The sequence below is a fragment of the Schistocerca gregaria genome, chromosome 1 (assembly GCF_023897955.1).
Source record: "Schistocerca gregaria isolate iqSchGreg1 chromosome 1, iqSchGreg1.2, whole genome shotgun sequence".
Taxonomy (NCBI): Eukaryota; Metazoa; Arthropoda; class Insecta; order Orthoptera; family Acrididae; genus Schistocerca; species Schistocerca gregaria.
Window position 1 is genome coordinate 1,156,783,261 of NC_064920.1, and position 24,970 is coordinate 1,156,808,230.

The 24,970-nt window shown below is 41.9% G+C and overlaps 1 protein-coding gene across 1 annotated transcript; it reads left to right on the top strand.

Moving 5' to 3' along the window:
- Positions 1-2,805: 2,805 nt before the first annotated feature.
- On the top strand, positions 2,806-5,421 carry LOC126294251 (uncharacterized). The gene has a single exon (XM_049987153.1). The coding sequence runs from the start codon at positions 2,806-2,808 to the stop codon at positions 5,419-5,421; it is 2,616 nt and encodes an 871-aa protein (XP_049843110.1).
- The last annotated feature ends 19,549 nt before the right edge of the window (positions 5,422-24,970 follow it).

The following is a 24,970-nucleotide window of genomic DNA, read 5'->3' on the forward strand; positions in this document are numbered from 1 at the left end:
AACCCACACATGATCCTTTCATTTACTTTCGTCATCATTTCGCTGATGAGCAGACTGAATAGTATGGGCGAAAAACTGATAAACTGAAACATATTCCACTATTTTACATCGTGGAACTCTTTTTGCAGTCTTGCTTCTACAATAATGAGCGACGTCAGAGGTGCCTCTCTGGTGCCTTTTCCTACATCAACATCCATACTCCGCAAGCCACCTGACGGTGTGTGGCGGAGCGTACCTTGAGTATCTCTACCGGTTCTCCCTTCTATTCCAGTCTCGTATTGTTCGTGGAAAGAAGAATTGTCGGTATGCCTCTGTGTGGGCTCTAATCTCCCTGATTTTATCCTCATGGTCTCTTCGCGAGATATATGTAGGAGGGAGCAATATACGGCTTGACCCCTCGGTGAAGGTATGTTCTCGAAACTTTAACAAAAGCCCGTACCGAGCTACTGAGCGTCTCTCCTGCAGCATCTTCCACCGGTGTTTATCTATCATCTCCGTAACGGTTTCGCGATTGCTAAATGATCCTGTAACGAAGCACGCTGCTCTCCATTGGATCTTCTCTACCTCTTCTATCAACCCTATCTGGTACGCATCCCACACTGCTGAGCAGTATTCAAGCAGTGGGCGAACAAGCCTACTGTAACCTACTTCCTTTGTTTTCGGATTGCATTTCCTTAGGATTCTTCCAATGACTCTCAGTCTAGCATCTGCTTTACCGACGATCAACTTTATATGTTCACTCCATTTTAAATCACTCCTAATGCGTACTCCCACATAATTTATGGAATTACCTGCTTCCAGTTGCTGACCTGCTATATTGTAGCTAAGTGATATGGGATCTTTCTTTCTATGTATTCGCAGCACCTTTCCTCAATCAAAGCTTTCTTTTCCATTCTTCGGTGTGTTATACTTGTCAGTCGATTTTTCGGTAGTTCTCGCTCTTATAACCCTTCGGAATTTTGTGTAGTTTGTAGACTAAAAAATCCTTCAATCGAACTTGAAAAGTCGTTTGGTTTTCACTTTCACTCATGATTTTAGAAACGTAGATATGCAGTCGACGTCTATAGATTTATTTGACGGTATGTGCGTCGAAACTCTGATAAGTGCCATTACTGGACCCCTACGTCTATCATCTCAACATCCATTTGTATCCCTCGTAGAGGCCTTCAATAAACTCTTTCCACCCATTCGCTCACTCTGCCCAGCGTTTAATAGTGGAATTCCTGTTGCACACTTAGTGGCTTATACAGCTGTTTTGCTCTGTTTCGGGGTAATGATTTAATCCTTGCTTAGGTAAAGATGTAGTAATTTGAGGTTTCCATGTTTCAGGTTTCTCCTGCACAAATAATACGTAGTTAAATTTTAAGAGAACTAGTTGAGGAAGATGGAGAGTAGTTTTAGATTATCGGTTAGTGTTTATTGGCTTTGCCTGATGAACTGTTAGTGACTGATATAACAGCATAATAATGCCCTTACATTGTAAATCATTATCATCTTTACAGTCCTCTCTAAAAGTCCTATGTTTGTTACTTAGAGCCGGTGGTGGAATAGTCTGACGAAGACCAAGGCTTATCACTAACAGTTGGTGGTGGAAGTCTTTTCAGCGGATGGTTACTCTGCTTCCAGTACAAACAATTTCCCTCTTCCGAGAACTTTTAACTTAATGCGGCGCTAACCAGTATGTCTTTTCTCAGGGAGTTACAAAACTCACTTCAAGTGCAATTTTTCTCTGTCGTTTCTGTGTTCTATTTACTTCCGTGCATATCCGTTTACAAGTGAGAAACGCCCTTTGAGTTTGCCTTTACCGGTATCCTGTCAATGCACATTGGATTCACGCTGTCATCTTCGAATATGTTTGGGTCCACCAAACAATAGGTGGTCTCGTTACTGTATGTCACAAACCACTGCAGCTTCTTCTTTGTAATAGTTGGACTTCATTGGAATAGCGTGCACTACTTTTCAGAGGGCAAGTGCCTCCCAAGTTATTTCATATGCTTCACGAGAACAACCACAATCGATACAAACAACGTTACCGCTGGTAGAAAGGCTCCCAAGTATGGTGTCGGATGGTATTTGTAAAGTCACAGTATTACCAAGTAGCCACTGAAGATTTAGGTGGTGTCCCAGAAGACGACGAGCGTTTCCCTCATAAAAATGCCGAGCTAGTTACACCACAAAATCAGATGCAACGCCGGTGAACCATTCAAGCAGGTATCGGCCCATAACAAGTGCGAGCTGTGAGGGTGAATAGATTTAATATACTGAACTTGCCCACATAACCGTAACTTGTACGTATACATGACCATTACATAAAAAGTGGACACATCTTTAACTGCTGGGATAAACAGTTATAAATATACACGTAAATCGGAATTATATTTTGCATCGCGTTTGCCGTCATCTCCATTATTACCTGAACTCACACGCTACTGAAAAATTCGTACTGAAACATTAAACGCAAATAAGTACACACAAAAAGGTCCCGCATATTACAGCTGCGCCAAACGAACATTAATAATCAGACATCAATTATTTTTAAAATTGTTCTCCTTCTACCATAGTTAAAAGCAACAAACTGATAGTTACAGAATTATTCTAGTTATGTACATTGAATACACATATATGATTTTGTGTTCCATGTCTCTTACCGAGCTTTCTGTATTCTGCCAACAGGAGTGGACTCGCCAACACCATCCCGCTCAGAGAAGAAGACTAGATGAGAAAACAGATCAGCTCGAGACAGTTGCCATGCCTCCAGCATCAGAACCCGCGACTACTGCCGAATCCCTATCTGAGCCCCCCGATATGCAGTTAGAGATGGATGCTAGACCACCAGCACCCTCAGTGGCATCTCTTGCAGACTGGCATGACGAGCCAGTGGGTGAGGAATTAGAGAGTTATGCTGAGCCACCACCTGACTCAGTAGAAAGTACTGCACAATGGCCTGATGAGCCCTATAACGAGAAGTTGGAAAGAGATTCTGAGCCGCCACCAGACTCAGTAGAAAGTACTGCACAATGGCCTGATAAGCCCTATAACGAGAAGTTGGAAAGAGATTCTGAGCCGCCACCAGACTCAGTAGAAAGTACTGCACAATGGCCTGATGAGCCCTATAACGAGAAGTTGGAAAGAGATTCTGAGCCGCCACCAGACTCAGTAGAAAGTACTGCACAATGGCCTGATGAGCCCTATAACGAGAAGTTGGAAAGAGATTCTGAGCCGCCACCAGACTCAGTAGAAAGTACTGCACAATGGCCTGATGAGCCCAATAAGGAGAAGTTGGAAAGAGATTCTGAGCCGCCACCAGACTCAGTAGAAGGTACTGCACAATGGCCTGATGAGCCCTATAACGAGAAGTTGGATAGAGATTCTGAGCCGCCACCAGACTCAGTAGAAAGTACTGCACAATGGCCTGTTGAGCCCTATAACGAGAAGTTGGAAAGAGATTCTGAGCCGCCACCAGACTCAGTAGAAAGTACTGCACAATGGCCTGATGAGCCCTATAACGAGAAGTTGGATAGAGATTCTGAGCCGCCACCAGACTCAGTAGAAAGTACTGCACAATGGCCTGTTGAGCCCTATAACGAGAAGTTGGAAAGAGATTCTGAGCCGCCACCAGACTCAGTAGAAAGTACTGCACAGTGTCCTGATGAGCCCCATAACGAGAAGTTGGAAAGAGAATCTGAGCCACCACCTGACTCAGTAGAAAGTACTGCACAATGGCCTGATGAGCCCTATAATGAGAAGTTGGAAAGAGATTCTGAGCCGCCACCAGACTCAGTAGAAAGTACTGCACAATGGCCTGATGAGCCCTATAACGAGAAGTTGGAAAGAGATTCTGAGCCGCCACCAGACTCAGTAGAAAGTACTGCACAGTGTCCTGATGAGCCCCATAACGAGAAGTTGGAAAGAGAATCTGAGCCACCAACTGACTCAGTAGAAAGTACTGCACAATGGCCTGATGAGCCCTATAATGAGAAGTTGGAAAGAGATTCTGAGCCGCCACCAGACTCAGCAGAAAGTACTGCACAATGGCCTGATGAGCCCTATAACGAGAAGTTGGAAAGAGATTCTGAGCCGCCACCAGACTCAGTAGAAAGTACTGCACAATGGCCTGATGAGCCCTATAACGAGAAGTTGGAAAAAGATTCTGAGCCGCCACCAGACTCAGTAGAAAGTACTGCACAATGGCGTGATGAGCCCTATAACGAGAAGTTGGAAAGACATTCTGAGCCGCCACCAGACTCAGTAGAAAGTACTGCACAATGGCCTGATGAGCCCCATAACGAGAAGTTGGAAAGAGATTCTGAGCCGCCACCAGACTCAGTAGAAAGTACTGCACAATGCCCTGATGAGCCCTATAACGAGAAGTTGGAAAGAGATTCTGAGCCGCCACCAGACTCAGTAGAAAGTACTGCACAATGGCCTGATGAGCCCTATAACGAGAAGTTGGAAAGAGATTCTGAGCCGCCACCAGACTCAGTAGAAAGTACTGCACAATGGCCTGATGAGCCCTATAACGAGAAGTTGGAAAGAGTTTCTGAGCAGCCACCAGACTCAGTAGAAGGTACTGCACAATGGCCTGATGAGCCCTATAACGAGAAGTTGGAAAAAGATTCTGAGCCGCCACCAGACTCAGTAGAAAGTACTGCACAATGGCCTGATGAGCCCTATAACGAGAAGTTGGAAAGAGATTCTGAGCCGCCACCAGACTCAGTAGAAAGTACTGCACAATGGCCTGATGAGCCCCATAACGAGAAGTTGGAAAGAGATTCTGAGCCGCCACCAGACTTAGTAGAAAGTACTGCACAATGCCCTGATGAGCCCTATAACGAGAAGTTGGAAAGAGATTCTGAGCCGCCACCAGACTCAGTAGAAAGTACTGCACAATGGCCTGATGAGCCCTGTAACGAGAAGTGGGAAAGAGATTCTGAGCCGCCACCAGACTCAGTAGAAAGTACTGCACAATGGCCTGATGAGCCCTATAATGAGAAGTTGGAAAGAGATTCTGAGCCGCCACCAGACTCAGTAGAAAGTACTGCACAATGGCCTGATGAGCCCTATAACGAGAAGTTGGAAAGAGAATCTGAGCCACCACCAGACTCAGCAGAAAGTACTTCACAATGGCCTGATGAGCCCTCTAATGAGAAGTTGGATATACATGATGAGCCCTCCAATAAGGAATGTTTGGCAACCACCTCTATCCTTGCAGAATATTGTCGTTTGAGAGCATCTCTTAGTGTTGGCCTTATGAAAGTAATGCCCTTAAAAACAGGACCATTTCCGATCAAAACAGCCTTTATCGTTACAGGCCCACCGAAGAAAAGGGCCTTTACTGAACGGAAGGTGTGTCCTATTAAGGCAGCCTTCATAGTCACAGGGCCTCCAAAGATAAGAGCATTTACTCCAAAGAAGGTCTGACCCATTAAAACGTCCTTTTGTGTTACTGAACCACCGAAGAAGAAGGCATTCGCTTGTAAATTTCTCGTACCCAGTAAAACTCAAGTCCCTGGTTTTGATGTGACTAACAATGTGAAGTGCCCTTAAAAATTGGGTCAGTCTTGATTGTAGCCTTGTCATGAAGAAAATTTTAATGTACGCTTTTTAGAAATTGTTTGAAATGAATTTGCAAATGTTTCGAATAAATCAAAATTTAAAGTGAACATTCGTTTGCTTTATTTACTCAGTTGTTTCTTTGAATGACTGTTTTTGTGATGGTACTGGCTTGTATATTGCGCTAAGCTGCTATTTCGTCAGCACCCACACTTAACAAAAAGAACACAACAGTGGTTATTAATTGCTAGCAGCAACCAACAAAACGTAAATTAAAAAATTGGAATCTACAACCATCTTGGGGTTGTCTTCCTCACATTTGTTCACAAACAACAAAACAGGGACAAGTCAGGGCAGTGTGTGAGTAAAATACATAGACTGTAAAGACACAACCTCAAAATAGTGCAACATGAAAGTGTGTCTTCAGGGTCAACAGGAAATGAAACGATGTAGCAACCATCTTACAAACAAAGTAAATTCTTCTACCTAAGCCACTATCGACGAGATCAGTCATGAAATAGAATCTTAACACACGAAACACATTCAGTTCATGATCTAAAACAGAGGTCAACTGGTCTGTGGGTTGCGGCCCTAATTGCTTGGTATAAAGCGCATTTAGTTACAGTTTGGCGTAGGAAAAGGTTTGCACTACCAGAACTGTACACAAGTTGGTCGTCCTGCCGAAGGAGAGACCCATGCGTCAAAGGACAGTTTCCTATCCGGAGGTGCGTTAAAAGTAGTTGCTGCCGTCGCTGTCGCCGTAAGGAGATGCGCCGCGGTCGTGTCGTCGGTTTCGCCGGCCTCAGCTTTTTCTCCAACGCTAACCACTCCTCCCACAGACCCACGAAGTTGTCTCTCAATGGCGAGGGAGCTGCATGGGCAGTGAGAGGACATTCAGAAATTGTAATCTCCAGACACGCATCATTAGCCGCTGCATATGTTGCGTTGGCCTAACTGAAAAGTAACTGTTTTTTTCTGTTTTTGAAGTACTGAACTTATCGAGGATTTCAAAGAGTTTTGAAGGGTTCTGCCCCGGACGGACCTACAATAAAAATTAAAGTAAATTTAACGTGAGAGCTAATCACTACGAGGTTTGCTGCTGGATCTACATCAGCGTGGAATACGTAAACGACTGCAGCTACTTGCTCAAGCCTAAACGTCAAATTGGAGTTCACTGCTGCAACGGCTCAAAACAGCGAGGACGAATGTGCAGCTGCAGTAGTTTTAAATGTATCCATTGGAACGACAGATTTCATGACGATGACTGCATGACAATAAACGTAGGTTGAAGCTATACTGAAGAAAGACGAATGCTTATGAAGCTCGTTAGGTTATTTACTTCATTTCGTATCCATTCACAAAGTGTTCATATTCTCGCGTCTCACTGCTAACAGATGCAATGAACTACTTTCCACGATTTCCTCCGTACCACTAAGCAATCGTCAGCACTTCGGGAAGCAATCGCTGAGGAGGAACAATTTGTTTTGACTGTCAGAGAAAGCAAATAGCGGTATTAAGAGCCTTTATACAATGATCAGCCAGAACATTATGTCCACCAACCAACTGTCGACACAAGCCCGTCCAGGCGATGGCAGCGTCATCTAGCGAGGAATGACTGCCAGTCAGACACAAACATGGTGCATGTATTACATGTACATGTATGCTGCCTGTGTGTAGAATGGGGAAGGCGGGCGATCTACCTAAGTCTGACCGAGGGCACATTTTTAAAACCTCTGAGGCTCGGTTCAAATGGTTCAAATGACTCTGAGGTCATCAGTCCCCTAGAACTTAAAACTACGTAAACCTAACTAACCTAAGGACATGACATACATCCACGCCCGAGGCAGGATTAGAACCTGCGATCGTAGCGGTCGTGCGGTTCCAGACTGTAGCGCCTAGAACCGCCCCGCGCCCCGCCACTGGGGCCGGCTCTGAGGCTCGGTAAGAGCATTTTGGAAACTGGACAACTTGTTGGGAGTTCGAGGGGTGCTGTGTTGAATGTCTTCAACACGTGGCGAAACCAATATTAAACCACGTCCGGACGTCGTCGGGTTGGGCGTCCACCCCTAATTGCAGTTGTCGGACGTGGAAGGCTGGGCAGACGAATAAAACAGAACAGGTGGCGGAACTGACATTGGACTTCAATGCTAGGCAGAGTACAAGTATGTCTGAACACAGAGGACACCGAATATTCCTAACGATGGGGCCTCCTCAGCCGACGCCCCATGCATGTCTCAATGTTAACACCGTGACACCGACAGTTACAGCTGTAATGGACACGTGTCCATCGATACTTGACGTTACCGCAGTGGCAGAACTTTTCACGGTCTGATAAATCCCCAAACAGCGTATCCAGACACTCTGGGATGAAGATCTGCAGCGGATAGGCACTTGGTGCAGGGAGTTCAGCAGGCAGAGTGGTACGTGTGCAGTCAGACGAACATAACGTTAGTCACAATGCAGATCAAGAAAATACAAAAATATGTTCAACAATAGAAACGTGGCAGGGGTACATTGGTTAGCGCATTAATCAACATCGCGTACTTAGGAAACCAACTGAACTATAATCCCAAACTTTTTCTGATAAGTCTGATGTTAAGCCACGTAGTATGTCAAAAGATTGGTCATAAAGTAAAGGTGTGTAACGGGGAGAGTGCATTATCTGCGGAATTAAACCCTCTTCTGACGCTCTCGTTGCCGCCGGTAACTAATTTCAACGACCATTAACATAAGTGTTTTTATTCACGATGTGAAGAACTCTAAATAAGAGTTGCTTATTTCCGGAAAGGTACAGCGTTTCAGAACAACTATACTTCTCATTTTATAGGTGCAATGTTTAAAAAATGTGCGACGTTATCACCAAGAATTTCATTAATCCAGGAAAACGTTACAGTTCAAAAAGAACTTCATCGATAATCTATTTTTTAAATCTACAAGGGCTTGACGGATTCAGAAATTTATTTTCATTCTAAAAGGATGTGGCATCTACACTTCTAGCCATTAAAATTGCTACGCCAAGAAGAAATGCAGATGATAAACGCGTATTCATTAGACAAATATATTATACTAGAACTGACATGTGATTAGATTTTCACGTAATTTGGATGCATAGATCCTGAGAAATAAGTTCCCAGAGCAACGACCTCTGCTCGTAATAACGGCCTTGATACGCCTGGGCATTAAGTCAAACAGCGCTTGGATGGCGTGTACAGGTACAGCTGTCTATGCAGCTTCAACACGATACCACAGTTCATCAAGAGGAGTGACTGCCACCATTGACCAGACGTTTGAATTGGTGAGAGATGTGGAGAATGTGCTGGCCAGGGCAGCAGTCGAACATTTTCTGTACCCAGAAAGGCCCGTACAGGACCTGCAACATACGGTCGTGCATTATCCGACTGAAATGTAGGATTTCGCAGGGATCGAATGAAGCGTAGAGCCACGGGTCGTAACACATCTGAAATGTAACGTCCACTATTCAAAGTACCGTCAATGCGAACAAGAGGTGAACGAGACGTGTAACCAGTGGCATCCCATACCATCATGCCGGGTGACACGCCAGTATGGCGATGACGAATACACGCTTCCAATGTGCGTTCAACGTGATGTCGCCAAACACGGATGAGACCGTCATGATGCAGTAGACAGAACCTGGATTCATCTGAAAAAAATGACGTTTTGCCGTTCGTGCACCCAGGTTCCACGTTGAGTACACCGTCGCAGGCGCTCCTGTTTGTGATGCTGCGTTAAGGGTAACCGCAGCCACGGTCTCCGAGCTGATAGTCCATGCTGCTGCAAACATCGTCGAACTGTTCGTGCAGATGGTTGTGTCCTGCAAACGTCCCCATCTGTTGAACCAGTGATCGAGACGTGGCTGCACGATCCATTACAGCCATGCGGATAAGATGCCTGTCACCTCGACTGCTAGTGATACGAGGCCGTTGGGATCCAGCACGGAGTTCCGACCTTTATCAAAGTCGGAAACGTGATGGTACGCATTTCTCCTCCTTACACTAGGTTCTAATGGTTCAAATGGCTCTGAGCACTATGGGACTCAACATCTTAGGTCATAAGTCCCCTAGAACTTAGAACTACTTAAACCTAACTAACCTAAGGACATCACAAACATCCATGCCCGAGGCAGGATTCGAACCTGCGACCGTAGCAGTCCTGCGGCTTCGGACTGCAGCGCCAGAACCGCACGACCACCGCTCGGCCCTTACACGAGGCATCACAACAACGTTTCAATAGCCAACGCCGGTCAACTGCTGTTTGTGTTTGAGAAGTCGGTTGGAAACTTTCCTCATGTCAGCACGTTGTAGGTATCGCCACCGGAGCCAACCTAGTGTGAATGCTCTGAAAAGATAATCATTTACATATCACAGCATCTTCTTCATGTCGGTTAAATTTGGCCTCTGTAGTGAGTCATCTTTAGGCTATAGCAATTATAATGGCCAGTACTGTGGATATACACTGTCTGATACAAAGTATCCGAACACCGATACAGAAAGCAGAATTGACCACTAGATGTCATCAGTGTCTGACCTGGCAGTGTAAACGCAGTGAGGGATTGCTGGGGTGTAACGGTAGAAGCAGTCAGTCAGGAGAGCTAAGCGACCTCGAATGAGGAGAAGCCACTGGATGTCAGCTGAATAACAAATCCATCACAGACATTTCTACGATTCTAAAGCTGCTCAGGTCGACTGCTGGCGATAGGAATGTGAACTGGAAAAGCGAAGGAACAACCACAGTTAAAAAAAAGAACAGGTGCACTTCGAAACTCGTCTGTTATATGTACCAATTTCCATGCATTAAGTTTATTACGTATCTACTAATCGTAAGCAATATTTGCACCATATCTGCTCCCAGTGATCCAGTTCCGTATACCCCCTCCTACGTCTTCTGCATCAATTTCTCTGCCTGAAATTTTTGTGGTGAGTGCGGCCTCGAGCGACAGAAGTGAGGCTCTGAGACATTCCACGTGGATTGTGAATTTTGAAAGTAAACAAAGCGTTCTTCTTCAGTTCTCTTCCGTTAGAGGTTGTTCTTGAGTGGAGGTGTGCTTTTGCCTGTAAGTGATACGGTGTGTTGATGAACGTGTTTGCATTGGTTTATCTTCGGAAAGACCTACTGCTACGTACGACAGCAGTAGTGGCTTTCCATTGATGAAGCTATATCAAATCAGAATTATATACAGCTCTTTCCATGGGACTCTGGAACCCAAGTTGACATTTTTGTACTACTATATGCTTGATGAACCATGTTGGAGCACTGAGATTTCTTAGGCACTAAGGTCGAAACAAAAGCGGAGCGATTTTTGCGGTTATGACAAACATGGGGCACATTCCGTTCTGTTTACGTACTTCATTGGGTTTACGATCAGGTTTAGCAATCCGATACTTCATTCACCTAAGGTTTATGTATTTTATATGTTTTTAAAATCTATGTTACGTAGCATGTCTTTGTATGAACGTGCCAAGGGCTGATTAGTAACGCTTTGGCTAAATGGATGTAGAAGAGAACCTTTACCACACAGAAGCAAGAAAAGGTCTATAAAGTATATTTTCCACAGGTTTATGTGTCAAGGGTCTTTATCAAAATAAATTAGATAAATGATTATAATAATTAGCTTCTACGGACACTATTGGAGAAGAATGGACAAATATTGAAAAAGCCATAAAACAGCTGTAAATGGGACATTAGGTAAGGAAAAAATCGCCAAATGCGTGTGATAAAAACTGGGTCAACAGGAATTAAGCAAGCAATACAAGAAAAACAAATAGCATATAAAAATAAGTTTGAAAGGCTGTCCTAGAAGAGAGATCTATGACCAGAAAAGGCTTTAAAAAAAATAAGGATAGTGAAAAGATCCCACCAGTCAGCCTGAGACAAATACATTAGTAGAATGGAGCATGATATTCATGGCCATCAGCAGACAGTGAGACAGTGGGTAAGACTTCGAGAACGTGAAATAGAACAGAAAAGAATACAATTCGCTTGAATAATATTACTGACACTAACATGGGACAGAAGAAAGAAAAAGGTATAGGAATAGAAGAAAAAAGACTTAGATAAAAGAACAGTAAAAGAATTCACAGCAGCTTTGAAAGCCACAGAAAATCAAAAGGAACGGGTTAAGAAGGAATTAATGGTTAGTTAATAATGGAATGTTATCACTATACCTTACATTGCTACTCTTGTTTCCAACATACGCTGCAAGCTAAAAGATGTACCAGGACGTTGGAGTAAACCAGAGGTAATATCAATATATAAGAACCGAGAAAACATAACCAAAAAAAAGTGGAAACTACAGGGGAACAAGCTTCCTTGACACAGTGAGAATCTTCATGCAAGAATTTTAAACACAAGTCTAAACAGAACAGCAGAGTATTTGCTTGTGAAGGAACAAGTCGGATTTAGAAAGGGGCGATCAACGAGTGATGCAGTTTCTATTTTACGACAGCTCACTGAAAAGCTGAAGAAGTTTAACGAAGAGACACAAACTGGGTTTAGAGACCATAGAAAAGCTTTTTAAAAATGTAGTTAGAGTAAAGTTATAGAGAATTGTAGAGTATCAGGGGCTACCCTTCGAAACTGATATCAGACATCAAAAGTCCACAATAAAAAACATCAGTAGTTTATACCAAAAGCTGTTTTAATAATTACACTGACGATGTAATTCAAAGATGGAATTTAAACATAAACACTGGGGTAAAAATTTGGTAAACCTAAAATCACTCCTCTACGCACTGACCTTACGATGATTTTTTTGAGAGAAGTCGATTTACAAAAAGGAATTTATGAACCAAAAAAATATGTAAAGAACATAACATGGAATTATCTTCGAGCAAATGTAAGAGATATAGGAGTACCTGTTTAATAAGTCGCAGCTGCAAAATACTAACGCGAGTCCCTTACAGACGAATGGAAAAAGTGGTAGAAGCCGGCATCGGGGAACATCAGTTTGAATTCCGCAGAAACGTTTGAATACGTGAGGCAACACTTACATTACGACTTGTCTTAGAAGATAGATTAAGAAGAAACAAACCTACTTTTCTAGCATTTGTGGACTTATAAAAAGCTTTTCTCAATGTTCTGAAGGTGGTAGGGGAAAAATCAGGGAGCGAAGGGTTATTTACAATTTGTACAGAAACCAGATGGCAGTTATAAGAGTCGAGGGGCATGAAAGGGAAGCAGTGGTTGGGAAGGGAGTGAGACAGGGTTGTAGCCTCTCCCCGATGTTATGCAATCTGTATATTGAGCAAGCAGTAAAGGAAACAAAAGGAAAATTCGGAGTAAGTATTAAAATCCATGGAGAAGAAGTAAAAATTTTGAGGTTCACCGATGACATTGTACTTCTGCCAGAGACAGCAAAGGACTTGGAACAGCTGTAGAATGGATTTGACAGTGCCTCGAAAGAAGGATATAAGATGAACACCAACAAAACCAAAACGATGATAGTGGAATGTAGTCGAATTAAGTCGGGTGATGCTGAGGGAATTAGATTAGGAAATGAGGCACTTAAAGTAGTAAAGGAATTTTGCTATTTGGGGAGCAAAATAACTGATGGTGGTCGAAGTAGAGAGGATATAAAATGTAGACTGGCAATGGCAAGGAAAGCGTTTCTGAAGAAGAGAAATATGTTAACATCGAGTATAGATTTAAGTGTCAGGAAGTCCTTTCTGGAAGTATTTGTATGGAGTGTAGCCGTGTATGGAAGTGAAACGTGGACGATAAATAGATTAGACAAGAAGAGAATAGAAGCTTTAGAAAAGTGGTGCTACAGAAGAATTCTGAAGATTAGATGGGTAGATCGCATAACTAATGAGGAGTTACTGAATGGAATTGGGAAGAAGAGCAGTTTGTGGCAGGTCTTGACTAGAAGAAGGGATCGGTTGGTAGGACATGTTCTGAGGCATTAAGGGATCACCTATTTAGTATTGGAGGGAAGCGTGGAGGGTAAAAGTCGTAGAGGGAGACTAAGAAATGAATACACTATGCAGATTCAGAAGGATGTAAGTTGCAGTACGTACTGGGAGATGAAGAAGCTTGCACAGGATAGAGTAGCATGGAGAGCTGCACCAAACCTGCCTCAAGACTGAAGACTACAACAACAACAACATGGAACAATTAACAGAACTCTAACGCATAAAAGAAGAAATGACTGAAATTTTATAAAATGTTGTTTGGCCAAACCTATGAAATGGAAGTGAATCGTGGGCGTTGACTAAAAGAAGGAAAAACAGATACAAGGAGTAGAAATGAGACTTCTTAGAGCAGTAGAGGAATGTAAAAGAACAGACAAAGTCCGAAAATTAGATATTGTAAGAAGTCGAAGATTAAGACTGTGAAAGAAAAACTGGAAGAAAACAAAAAGAAATGGAATGAACATCTTTAACAAATTGGTCCAGAGAGGCTACCACATCAGATAAAGAATTTTTAATCAAAAGGGAGAAAGAGATCCTGGCAGACCGAGGAAAAGATGGCAACCGTAACAGGCCACAACTGGCCTAACACGGAAAGTGCAGAAGAAGAGGAAGCGCACATAACAATTAGTTGCAGTCAGTGTACTGTCTTCCCGATGACTTACGCTTGGGCTGTGAATTTGACCATAAAAATAGACGTTAGTTTCTGTACTTAATTACTATTGAAAGTATGAAGCTCGTAGTCATTTTCCTTTGAATTCTGTGCAACTGAAACTAGCATTTGATCAGGCAATCAAGGAGAGGCTACACTCCGTGACTCACCGTTTACTAAGAGCTTCGGTATACTAGCCTAGGACGATGCGCAAGTAGCTCCTGTAAAGGAGATGAGGTGAAAGATGGTGACGTAGGATACATTCCGAGCAAGCTTTAATCGTTAGAATCATAAGAAATTGGGACATTTTATTTTTGTGTTATGCAAATTAAGGAATCGTAAAAAATAGAAAAAAATTATTTTTGTGTTTCATTAATCAAGGGGCAAAGGACTTCGAGCTGTGATTGACATAAGCTACTAGTGGCTGCTAATGTGGGCTGTAGCCCGCACCTACATTCTCTTTAGAGTCGACGTTTCGTATGCGTGAGTTCTAGTGGCACGTTTACAAACAGGGTTCACTTTTTGGTAACGGAATAAAAGTTGTCCTGAATTTTATATACAGTTATTTTAAATAAAGTTACTCTACTGAGAAGAAAAAGAAAAAGTACTCAGCATTACATGCTTTCGATTTTTAACAACAGCGTTCTCTCTCTTTTCTCGGGGAAAAACAATGCCAAGACTTTCAGGGATCTGAAGAGTAAACTGGTGAAGGAACACTAAAGTACAATAGAAGAGGATTTCCGACAGAACAATACGCGAGACTTTACAGAACATTCAAGATTGCCTTAAGTAAATATTATACTACAGACCTCAGATGTAAGAACAAAGAAGAGAAGGTAATAAACGGTGACATGAAAAACAGTCCGATCTTGGCCAAATACTTTCGAGAGCTCCAAAAGTGTGAAGTGCCACCAGACATTCTCAGCTACAGCCAGTAAGAAACAAATTTCGCCTCAGACCAAACAGCTGTAGAAGAAGTTAGGAGCATCACAAAAAGAATGAAGAATCATAAAACACCTGGGGAAAAATTCTTGAATTATAGTAACGAGGATACCTTCAGCGAACTTACACATACTGTAAGTAAGATTTGGAAAGGACGGCAACTTCCAGAAGGGTGATCGTAGGCACTGATCGATACTAATACTATAAATGAGGAAGTAAGTCTATCCCTTACGTTTTCACGACTAACCCACTGAACACTATTATGCACTATTATGCGACGGTAAATCGACGATGGCTGCGACAAGTGGAACATCAGCGACCTTGGCTGGTAAATGTGTGTTGCGGCATTATGGGAGGAAAGATAATTGGCTCCCATTTCATCGATGGCAATCTAAATGGTGCAATGTATGCTGATTTCCTACGTCATGTTGTACCGATGTTACTACAAGATCTCTCACTGCATGATAGAATGGCGACGTAGTTCCAACATGAGGGATGTCCGGCACATAGCTCAAGTGCGGTTGAAGCGGTATTGAATAGCGTATTTCATGACACGTGGATCGTTCGTTGAAGCTCCAGACCATGGTCCGCACGTTCACCGGATCTAACGTCCCCGGATTTCTTTCAGTGGGAAAAGTTGAAGGATATTTGCTATTGTTCCCTGAAACCCTAAACCTAAATGTTGCGTGGTTTCAGTTTCCTAAATGTATGGAACGTTGCTGATTAAGAGAAAACGATGTTTCTTAGATAGTCGGAATTTCGATCGATCCGGTCCAATGCCTCAACAGCAACATCGAGATGAAACTGTAAGACACTTTGCTGCATTACTTGCACAACTTGAATCTTGTAAGCTTGCAAGGTAAGCAGCTTATGCAGGAAGTTCCCAGGCGTTGGCAAGGGATGTTTAGTTCACAAGACAGTCGACAAATGATTTAGATGGGCTTCTTTGGGGGGTGTCTCCGTTCTCCTCAACCAATCCATCAAATGTGTTTCTTCTGCTAGGACCAGTCTATTTATACGCTTCGTTGCTACGAACTTACCATACAAACCATTGGCTGTGTTAACTTCTGTGGATTGCAGAGAAATTCACGCCGTTAACTGTTTTGGACAGTAAAGAGAAACGGTTAATTTTGTTTCCGCATACCACACCATATACTGGGAACACTATTCAGTGTGTAGTAATTTCGTGCAACCATTTAGCACACAAGTCAAAGCAAACCGAACGGCATTGAAAAAATCTACGCAAAAGATTTTGAGATGCTTCAAATGGTACTGCAAAACAAAAGCAGTTTTTCCTTTTTTTTAATCTTCAACCGGTGTTCCCACGCTTTTTGCGTAAGTCTGTTGAAATGTCAATATTGTGAGATCTTATTTTCAGTACAGAGGCCACTCCTACAGCACTTTGGGGTCAACTGTGGTTGGTTTGCTTAGCCCCTACTAAGAAGAATGCTATGGGGTTATACCAACAGTTGTAACACCACGAAAGAGCAAGGATTTTCAAAACGGTTTGGGATCCCCAGTACCGATAACAACAAAATATTGTGAGACAAACAGTTTGTTACTGACACACTAACATAGCACAATCTCTGGCAGAATTTATTTTTATGCTAAGAAAATTTGTAAAATTTTAGCACTGGACCGAAATTTGACTTAAAGAGATTTACATGATGTCTCTCTCAACGGAGACAAGAAATCAGTGTCACTGTGCCTTGAACTCCTTACGCTGGCAATATACACACGAATAGAGTAGATTACGTCGTAGGTTAGTCGTAGCAGTTGAATAGACCACTGCTTCATACAGGCCCTTATCTCGTCCCTTCTCAGACGATGGGGGTGCATCATGAGATGTTGCCAGCACTAAATGCAGCACAACCTTTCCTTATCTATTTATTTATTTATTTTGATTCATCACTCATGTAACTGGTTTGATGCAGCGCCTCACGAATTCCTTTCCTGTGCCCGCGTTTTCATCTCGTAGCAGCACTTGCAAACTACACCCTCAGTTATTTGCTTGATGTACCCCAGTCTCTTCCTCTACAGTGTTCGTCCTCTGTAGCTCCCACTAGTACCACGGAAATTATTCTCTGATGTCTTACCAGACGTTCTACCATGCTGTCCCGTCTCCTTTTCACTATTTTACATATATTCCTTCGCTCTCTGATCCTCTGGAGAACCTCCCCATTCCTTACCTTACCAATACATTTAATTTTAAACATTATTCTGTACCACCACATGTCAAATGTTTCGATTTTCTTCTTTTCCGATTTTGTCTGGCAAGCCCTTTGTGTCATCGATAGTCTTCTTCTAATGTCCTTCTTGTTCCTTAAATCGTGTGTTACTTTCTTGCCTTGGCAGCATAATTCCGGAACTTCGTCTACTTCGTGGTCACCAATTCTCATTTTAACTTTCTCTTAATTCTTGTTATTTTCGTCTTTGTTTACTCTAGTCCGTATACTGTACTACTAAACTGTTCATTCAATTCCATAGATCCTGCAATTCCTCTTCGCTTTCTTTCAGGGTAACAATTCTATCAGCGAATCTCATCGCTGATACCTACTCACCCTCAATTTTAATCCAGCTCTGGAAATTTTCCTCCATTTTCGTCATTGCATCTCCGCTGTATAGATTGAACAATAGGTGCGAAAACCTACGTCTTTACCTTATACCCATTTCAATCCTTTCACTTCGTTCTTCATCTTCAACTCCCACTTTTCCCTCAGGGTTTTTGTACATACTATATGTGACCCGTTTTCTCTATAGTTTACCTCTTCTTTTCCTCAGGATTCCTAACCTTTGCACCATTTGACGCTGTCGATCGCTTTTTCTAAATCGACAAATCCTACGAACATGTCTTTATTTTTCTTCAGTCTTGCTCACATTATCAAACGCCATATCAAACTGCCTGACTGGTGGGTTTACCTTTCTTAAAGCCAAACTGATCGTCGTCTAACACATCCTCACTTTTCTTTACCATTCATCAGTATTTTAGTCTTGTCAGCAACTTGGATCTATGCGCTGTTAAGCAGATTGTGCGATAATTCTCGCACTTTTCAGGTTTCACAGTCTTCGGAATTCTGTGGATGATATTGTTCTCCAAGTCAGATGGAAAATCGCCAGCCTCATATATTCAGAAATCCAACGAGAATATTTCGCACACGACTTTAGGAATTCCAATGGTATATTACTTATCCTTTCTGCCTTACGCGATTTTCCAAAGCTCTTTTCAGATCTGGTTCTAAGACTGGAGTCGTCACTTCTTCTACGTCGGCTCTTGTTTCTTTTTATATCACGTCATAAGACGTGCCCCCCCCCCCCCCCCCGAAGATGCTCTCAATGAATTCCTTCCACCCATCGCTCTCGTCACTCTCCTCTGCCTTTTACACTACCACCCTTGCTTTTAATTTCACCGAAAATTGTTTTGACTTTTGTATATGCTGAGTCAGGCGTTCCAAAATTCATTCCTTTTTCAATTTCTGCATATTTTCCATGCAAAACATTTATCATTTAGATTTCCTGCACCTCCTATTATTTCACTCCTAAATGACCTGTGCTTCTGTATTCCCGAATTTTTCTGAAAATTCTTGTGCGTCTTCTTCCACCAACCAACTAAAGTGTTTCTTCAGTTATTCATGGTTTCTTTGCAGTTACCTTCTTTGTACCAATGTCTTTTTTCCCAACTTCCGTGGTTGCCCTTTTAAGACATCTCCGTTACTCTTCTGCCGAACTACCTACTAAGCTATTCCTTACCGCAGCAACTATAGACTCAGAGCACTTCAAGCCTATGTCTTCATCCCTTATCTCTTCCGTATCCCGCTTCTTGGCCCACTGATTCTTCCTGACTTCCGCCAATCCTTCACAACTGCTAAATTATGATTCGAATCTATATTTGTCCCTGGATACCCCTTACAAGCCAGTACCTTATTTCGGAATCTCTGCCTGACTAGAATATTCGCTATTACTAGCTGATGTTTATTCCTGAACTCAATTGGTCTCTTTACTCTCTCATTCCTACTGCCCTGGACAACTGCCCGTTCTTCTCTCTTTTTGAGAAGTCCGTTGGCATAACGAGGGTGACTTCTCATCCTGGAAATCTTGGTTGCTTACTTCAGCTCCAATAAGCGGCCATCGTACGCCAACAGTTAGATGTAGTACCCCATTTACTTTTTAAATCACCATCTTCGTGGAATAAACCTGCTGGTATCAAGATATTCTTTGTTAAGGCTCTCGTCTGTACATTAATCCGCATTGCTGCAGGCAAAGAGATTGTCCACTATGCCGATCAGTCCGTGCGTCAAATGCTGAACGCTGAAGGCGGAGGAGTATTTCAATATGTCGGATGGAATGTCTTCCACAATTGACGTTGGTCACGGATTCCTGTCCGCTTTATACGTACCTGATTTCTCACTCATGAGTAGAAGTTACGTCTCAAAATCACGTATGACACACATGGATGAATGAAGGATACATGTAGGATGCAGAAAGTGCAACACTATGATGTATCCCCCCGTTTAATTTTTAAAATCACCATTTCTCCGTTCAGTCAGCTTTCCTGTGAACATGGTAATGATTTTCTGATATTCCTTCATTTATTTCATTCCCTTATATATCTATTTTTCTAACTTCTATCTACAGATTAACTAGCTCGGTCCGGCAGTACAGTATATTACACTATAAAATGTCTGTCTACAATTGATACTTAATTTACTAACTACAGAAAGCTTGAATCAGACGGGAGATTAGATATAACGAATCGCCGTCATCTAGGTCGTTAGAAATTGAGCACAAGCTCGGATTGTGTCGTGGATGGGACAAGGAAAACGGCCACGGCCTTTCACAGGAGCCATCCTTGCATTTGCAGGAGTGATTTAGGGAAATCACGGAAACCCTAAATCTGCTTGCCCGGTCGCGGTTTTTAACTTTCGTCCTCCAGAATGTGAGTCATGTGCAAAAAAAGTGATTTTGTATGTGTGTGTGGTTGTAGGGGGGGGGGGGGGGTTGAGAGGGGGGCGCATGAGCTTAAGCTGAAGTTCGACGAAAGTGTCAAACACGTAGAACCCTAAGTCTGTTTCCCTATACTACGCATATTTTTCGGTATCAGTCACTTCTTCAAATTGTCTAATAATGGTAAACTAGTTTTCGGCAATACTTTATTATATTATCCTTCATGAATGTCGAAATAACGCCTTTGGTATCGAAAGATAGTGCTCTCAACCCTAACACCATTAGCAGTATGATCGCATACATGATGTTCATCTCACTTACCGTAAGTAGTTACAATGCCAGATTAAAAATATAAAGGTTGAGGGAAATGCTTGATATGTATTCCTGTTTTATCTACACCACAACCACTTCCGGCGATGCTTAGTCACAGGCGATAATGTCTGGATTAAAAAATTCTTGTCATGCGATGGAGAAGTACCGCCTTCACTGTTAACAAGCGATGATGAGTGATGCTCTCAACAATAAGCAGTGGCTGGTCGCACTCATAATCGTTGTGTAGCAACAGTCTGAGACAGCTCGTGAACGCTTACGGATCGTTTTCGGTGTCAAAGTAGCTTGCTGACGAAGACTATCGCTGTAAGTATGATCTATAGTTAGTTTCGTTGTATAACTATGCCATCAATCACCCTCTGACCCACTGCTTCAGGGTTGTATACTGAATTAGCAGGTCAACCTCAGCGTTCTCATCGAACCAGTGGGTTTGAGCAGTGACGCAATAAGTGACATTATTGGTTCCAAAGCGTTCCCAGCCTACACTTATCTTTGATTGTCCTAGTAACGGTCGGAAACACTGATTACACATTCCGCGAAAGTCGATGTATATGCCCGCATCTCGTGGTAGTGCGATAGCGTTCTCCGTTCCCGCGCACGGGTTCCCGGGTTCGATTCCCGGCGGGGTCAGGGATTTTCTCTGCCTCGTGATGGCTGGATGTTGTGTGTTGTCCTTAGGTTAGTTAGGTTTAAGTAGTTCTAAGTTCTAGGGGACTGATGACCATACATGTTAAGTCCCGTAGTCCTCAGAGCCATTTGAACCATTTTCGATGTATATAACAAAAAGAATTAGAACACAGGGGAAAATTTTGTTTTCGAAAACATATAGAGGGTGGTCCATTGATAGTGACGAGGCCAAATATCTCAAGAAATAAGCACAAAAGAAAAAACAACAATGGACGAAAGTCGTCTAGCTTGAAGAGGGAAACCAGATGGCGCTATGGTTGGCTTGCTAGATGGCGTTGCCAAAGGTCAAACGGATTTCAACTTTTTTTTTTAATAGGAACCCCCAGTTTTTATTAAATACTCTTGTAGTACGTAAAGAAATACGAATGTTTTGGTTGGACCACCTTTTTCGCTTTGTGATAGATGGCGCTGTAATAGTCACAAACACATGGCTCTCAATTTTAGACGAACAGCTGGTATGAAGTAGGTTGTTTTTAATTAAAATACAGAACGTAGGTACGTTTGAACATTTTATTACGGTTGTTCCAATGTGATACATATACCTTTGAGAACTTATTATTTCTGAGGACGCATTCTGTTACAGCGTCATTACCTGTAAATACCACGTTAATGCAATAAATACTCAAAGTGATCTCCACCAACCTCACATTTCTTTTGGTACTAAACGAACATATAATAAAAATGGGGGTTCCTATTAAAAAAAAAAAAAAAAAAACGAAGTTAATATCCGTTTGACCTATGGCAGTGCCATCTAGCGGACCAACCATAGCGCCATCTGGTTTCCCCTTTCAAGCTAGACAAGTTTCGTTCTTGTAGTTTTTTCGTTTGACGCTTATTTCGTGAGATATTTGGCCCAGTCACGAACAATGTCCCACCCCGTATGTGTGCTAATTCGTATTGGAGAGCGACTCTCATTTGGTGAGTCCAAGTAGTAGCGTATTTCAGCTGCTGCTTGCGCTTGGTACATTTCGCCGTGTCTGACGTTCCACTCACCCTTATACTATTTTTGTTGATGTATGATCGCCTTTACGAACTGTTGTTGTTGTCGAGCTTCTGTCTCCCACCACTGTGAACGAACCCTTCCAGCTTCTGTACTTCGATCCTATGCAAAGTGATGGTGAAATATGAAATCGCGACGTTACTTTTAGCAACGAAATAAATTTCGGACTCGTAAGTTTCACATCTCTGTATTTTAAATTATTTCTCTCTTATAAAGACAGAATCCCTTAATTTCAACTCGCAATAGATTAAAAATATGGTGCAACTGGCTTTGAGCACTATGGGACTCAACATCTGAGGTCATCAGTCCTCTAGAACTTAGAACTACTTAAACCTAACTATCCTAAGTATACAACACACAACCATGCCCGAGGCAGGATTCGAACCTGCGACCATAGCAGTCACGCGGTTCCGGACTGAAGCGCCTAGAACTGCACGGCCACCGCGGCCGGCAATAGACTAAAACTTCAACAAAATATCACACGTGTGATCCGCAGGTATATATTAAAGTTCCATCTTTTTACATCAGAAAATGATTCATTTGTTTTGCGTACACGTTGACACTGTCGGGGGCCCTTTTACTCCAAGACTTTCTTGACACTATGAACTCGGAGTATCAAAGCATATCCTCGTGCAGCAAATGAGTGACGCTCATCCCATGACGCACTCCGCTACTTTCGCTCGAACTGTTCACGTACCGTCTGTACAAACACAGACTGGAGCGCAGGGTATCTGCTTCTTTTGTTCGACACTGCTTTTCATATATCAACTACAACGATCATCTTTAGCTGGTACTAATATTAATAGGGTAGAAGCGTATTTTATAAAACGCCTTGATACCCTACCTATATCCGCACTCAGAATAAAGAAGTCGTCCCAAATTGACTATTGTACCCACGGAAAGGGATCAGCAGGTAAGCAATGATGCGATTTAAAGTTTTGAGTGACAACTGAGGGTGCTCAAAAGGGGTTTCCTAGCTAGTTAAAAATTTACTATTTTGTTTACTCAACGTGTGTTTTATTTGCACGTCTCAATATTGACTTACTTTATCGCATAATAAACTTTATCCAAAAACAAATTCGAAAGAAACATACATTCTTCATTATAAGTATCAGACGTCATATATGAATCTTACACCGTATCATTATCAGTTTCTCTTGTACACTGAGTATAAAAGTTACTTAACTTCTCTCGGTAATTGGGTACAATTTGTTCTCGTAATACTTTATCGATTTGCTTTAAGTTATGTGATTCTTACTTTGTATATACTCTTCGTACATTCTATCATTACAATTTCCTGTTTCAGAGATATCATAGATTGACTGGACCTTATTTGTCACGAGTACATATTCAAATTTCAAATATTTCTACGTTAATATGCGTGGAGATGTAGATGGTTTCCATAAACTGTATCTTAACTGGCTAGAAAACCTCTTCTTTGGCATCATCAGTTGTCATTCCAAATCATTTCATCGCAGAACTAATGATCGCTTTCCGTAGGTGCATAATATACAACCTTACTATTAATGATATCAAAGTGTCTCATACAAAATCCCTACCAATCTATTGTACAGACCATTTTTACCCAAATGTACCTGATAAACGGCGTAGTTTATTTATTTATTTATTTTTTGATGGACCTGTCTATCCGACCTTTTATTTGTTGTTTGTACTAACGGGAGTACACTTCCCATTTTATTTTAAACCAATTGCATAACGCCTCCACAGTTTTCCCCCCTATTTGTCCAATGTCAACTAATACTGTTCCTCATTAAATACCTTACACTTCCTTATGCTCTAAGTAACTCATTTGATTCAGAACAAATCCACATACTTATAACATTTTATACAACAGTGCAACGTCCTACCTATTTCATTATCAGTAGAAGCCTTAAACCTACCTTCGTATTACCTACCATGGCTCACATCTCTCATTTTTTATCTTCATTAACGAAATCATTCTTTTCAACATGTCAGACAAGGTTATTTTGTTTTCGTAACTAATGTATGTTCTTGGGTCCGCGCATCTGCTATTCAAACAAAGGACGCTTCAGTCACCATGTGTTTAGCGCGTCATCTTCGTTGCATATTCCGCTTCACACCTGCCTACTACTCCGAAAATTTTTTAAGCGGCTAAACCTCTTGACACTTAAATTACTTGTCGTAGCTGTCAACTTGTTATGTCACACGCGAGCTGAGTTATCCCACCAATCCTTTGAAAACAGGTTGAAGGGTTCCATAATGGTATTGCTTATTAGAAGAGGCAAAGCAAAGTGGACCTTTAAAGAAGAAGAAAGGAAAACAAGGTGTGGATTTGTTGAAATATAAGAAGATTAGAAGACGGACTCCAAAGACACATTCCTATTCCACCCCTCATTTCAAAAAAGGACTCCGCATAGAGTGATAACATTCCTAATAGAAAGGCTTGTTTCGGCTTCACCTCACAGACTCCGAAAACTGACTTCGATAAATGCCTTTTGTATACCAGAAAAGGATGATCTGACACAATGTGTTAAAAGAGAAACCAAAAACGCTTCCTAAACCGCAGTTCTCAACTTCTTGTCTCAAGTCTCGTTTACCATCCTCTTACTTCCACCATATGCGTACATTTACTTCCAAAATAACCTCTGTCTCGTGTATTTGATGCATGTAATAAATATTATTTATTAGTATGGAAACTAATCTTTAGATTAAGTGTACCCCTATGATTTGTTAAAGATGACGTAGCCCAACATCAGCCATATTATACTTTACGTGGATTTAACAGCAGCTGATAATAGTATCTCATGGTGTGTTCATTATATTGCATAATAGAAATAACTTCGGATTTTGTTCTCTTTACTGTCTCCACTTTTAAAATAGCGGTGGTTTATAAATATTTTTCTTATCTACGTTGTATATATCTTTTTCTTGACAACTTTTGGGATCCACCAAGAAAAC

Coding starts and splice junctions, on each gene's coding strand:
- LOC126294251 (XM_049987153.1), top strand. CDS start 2,806: ATGCAGTTAGAGATGGATGCTAGACCACCAGCACCCTCAGTGGCATCT.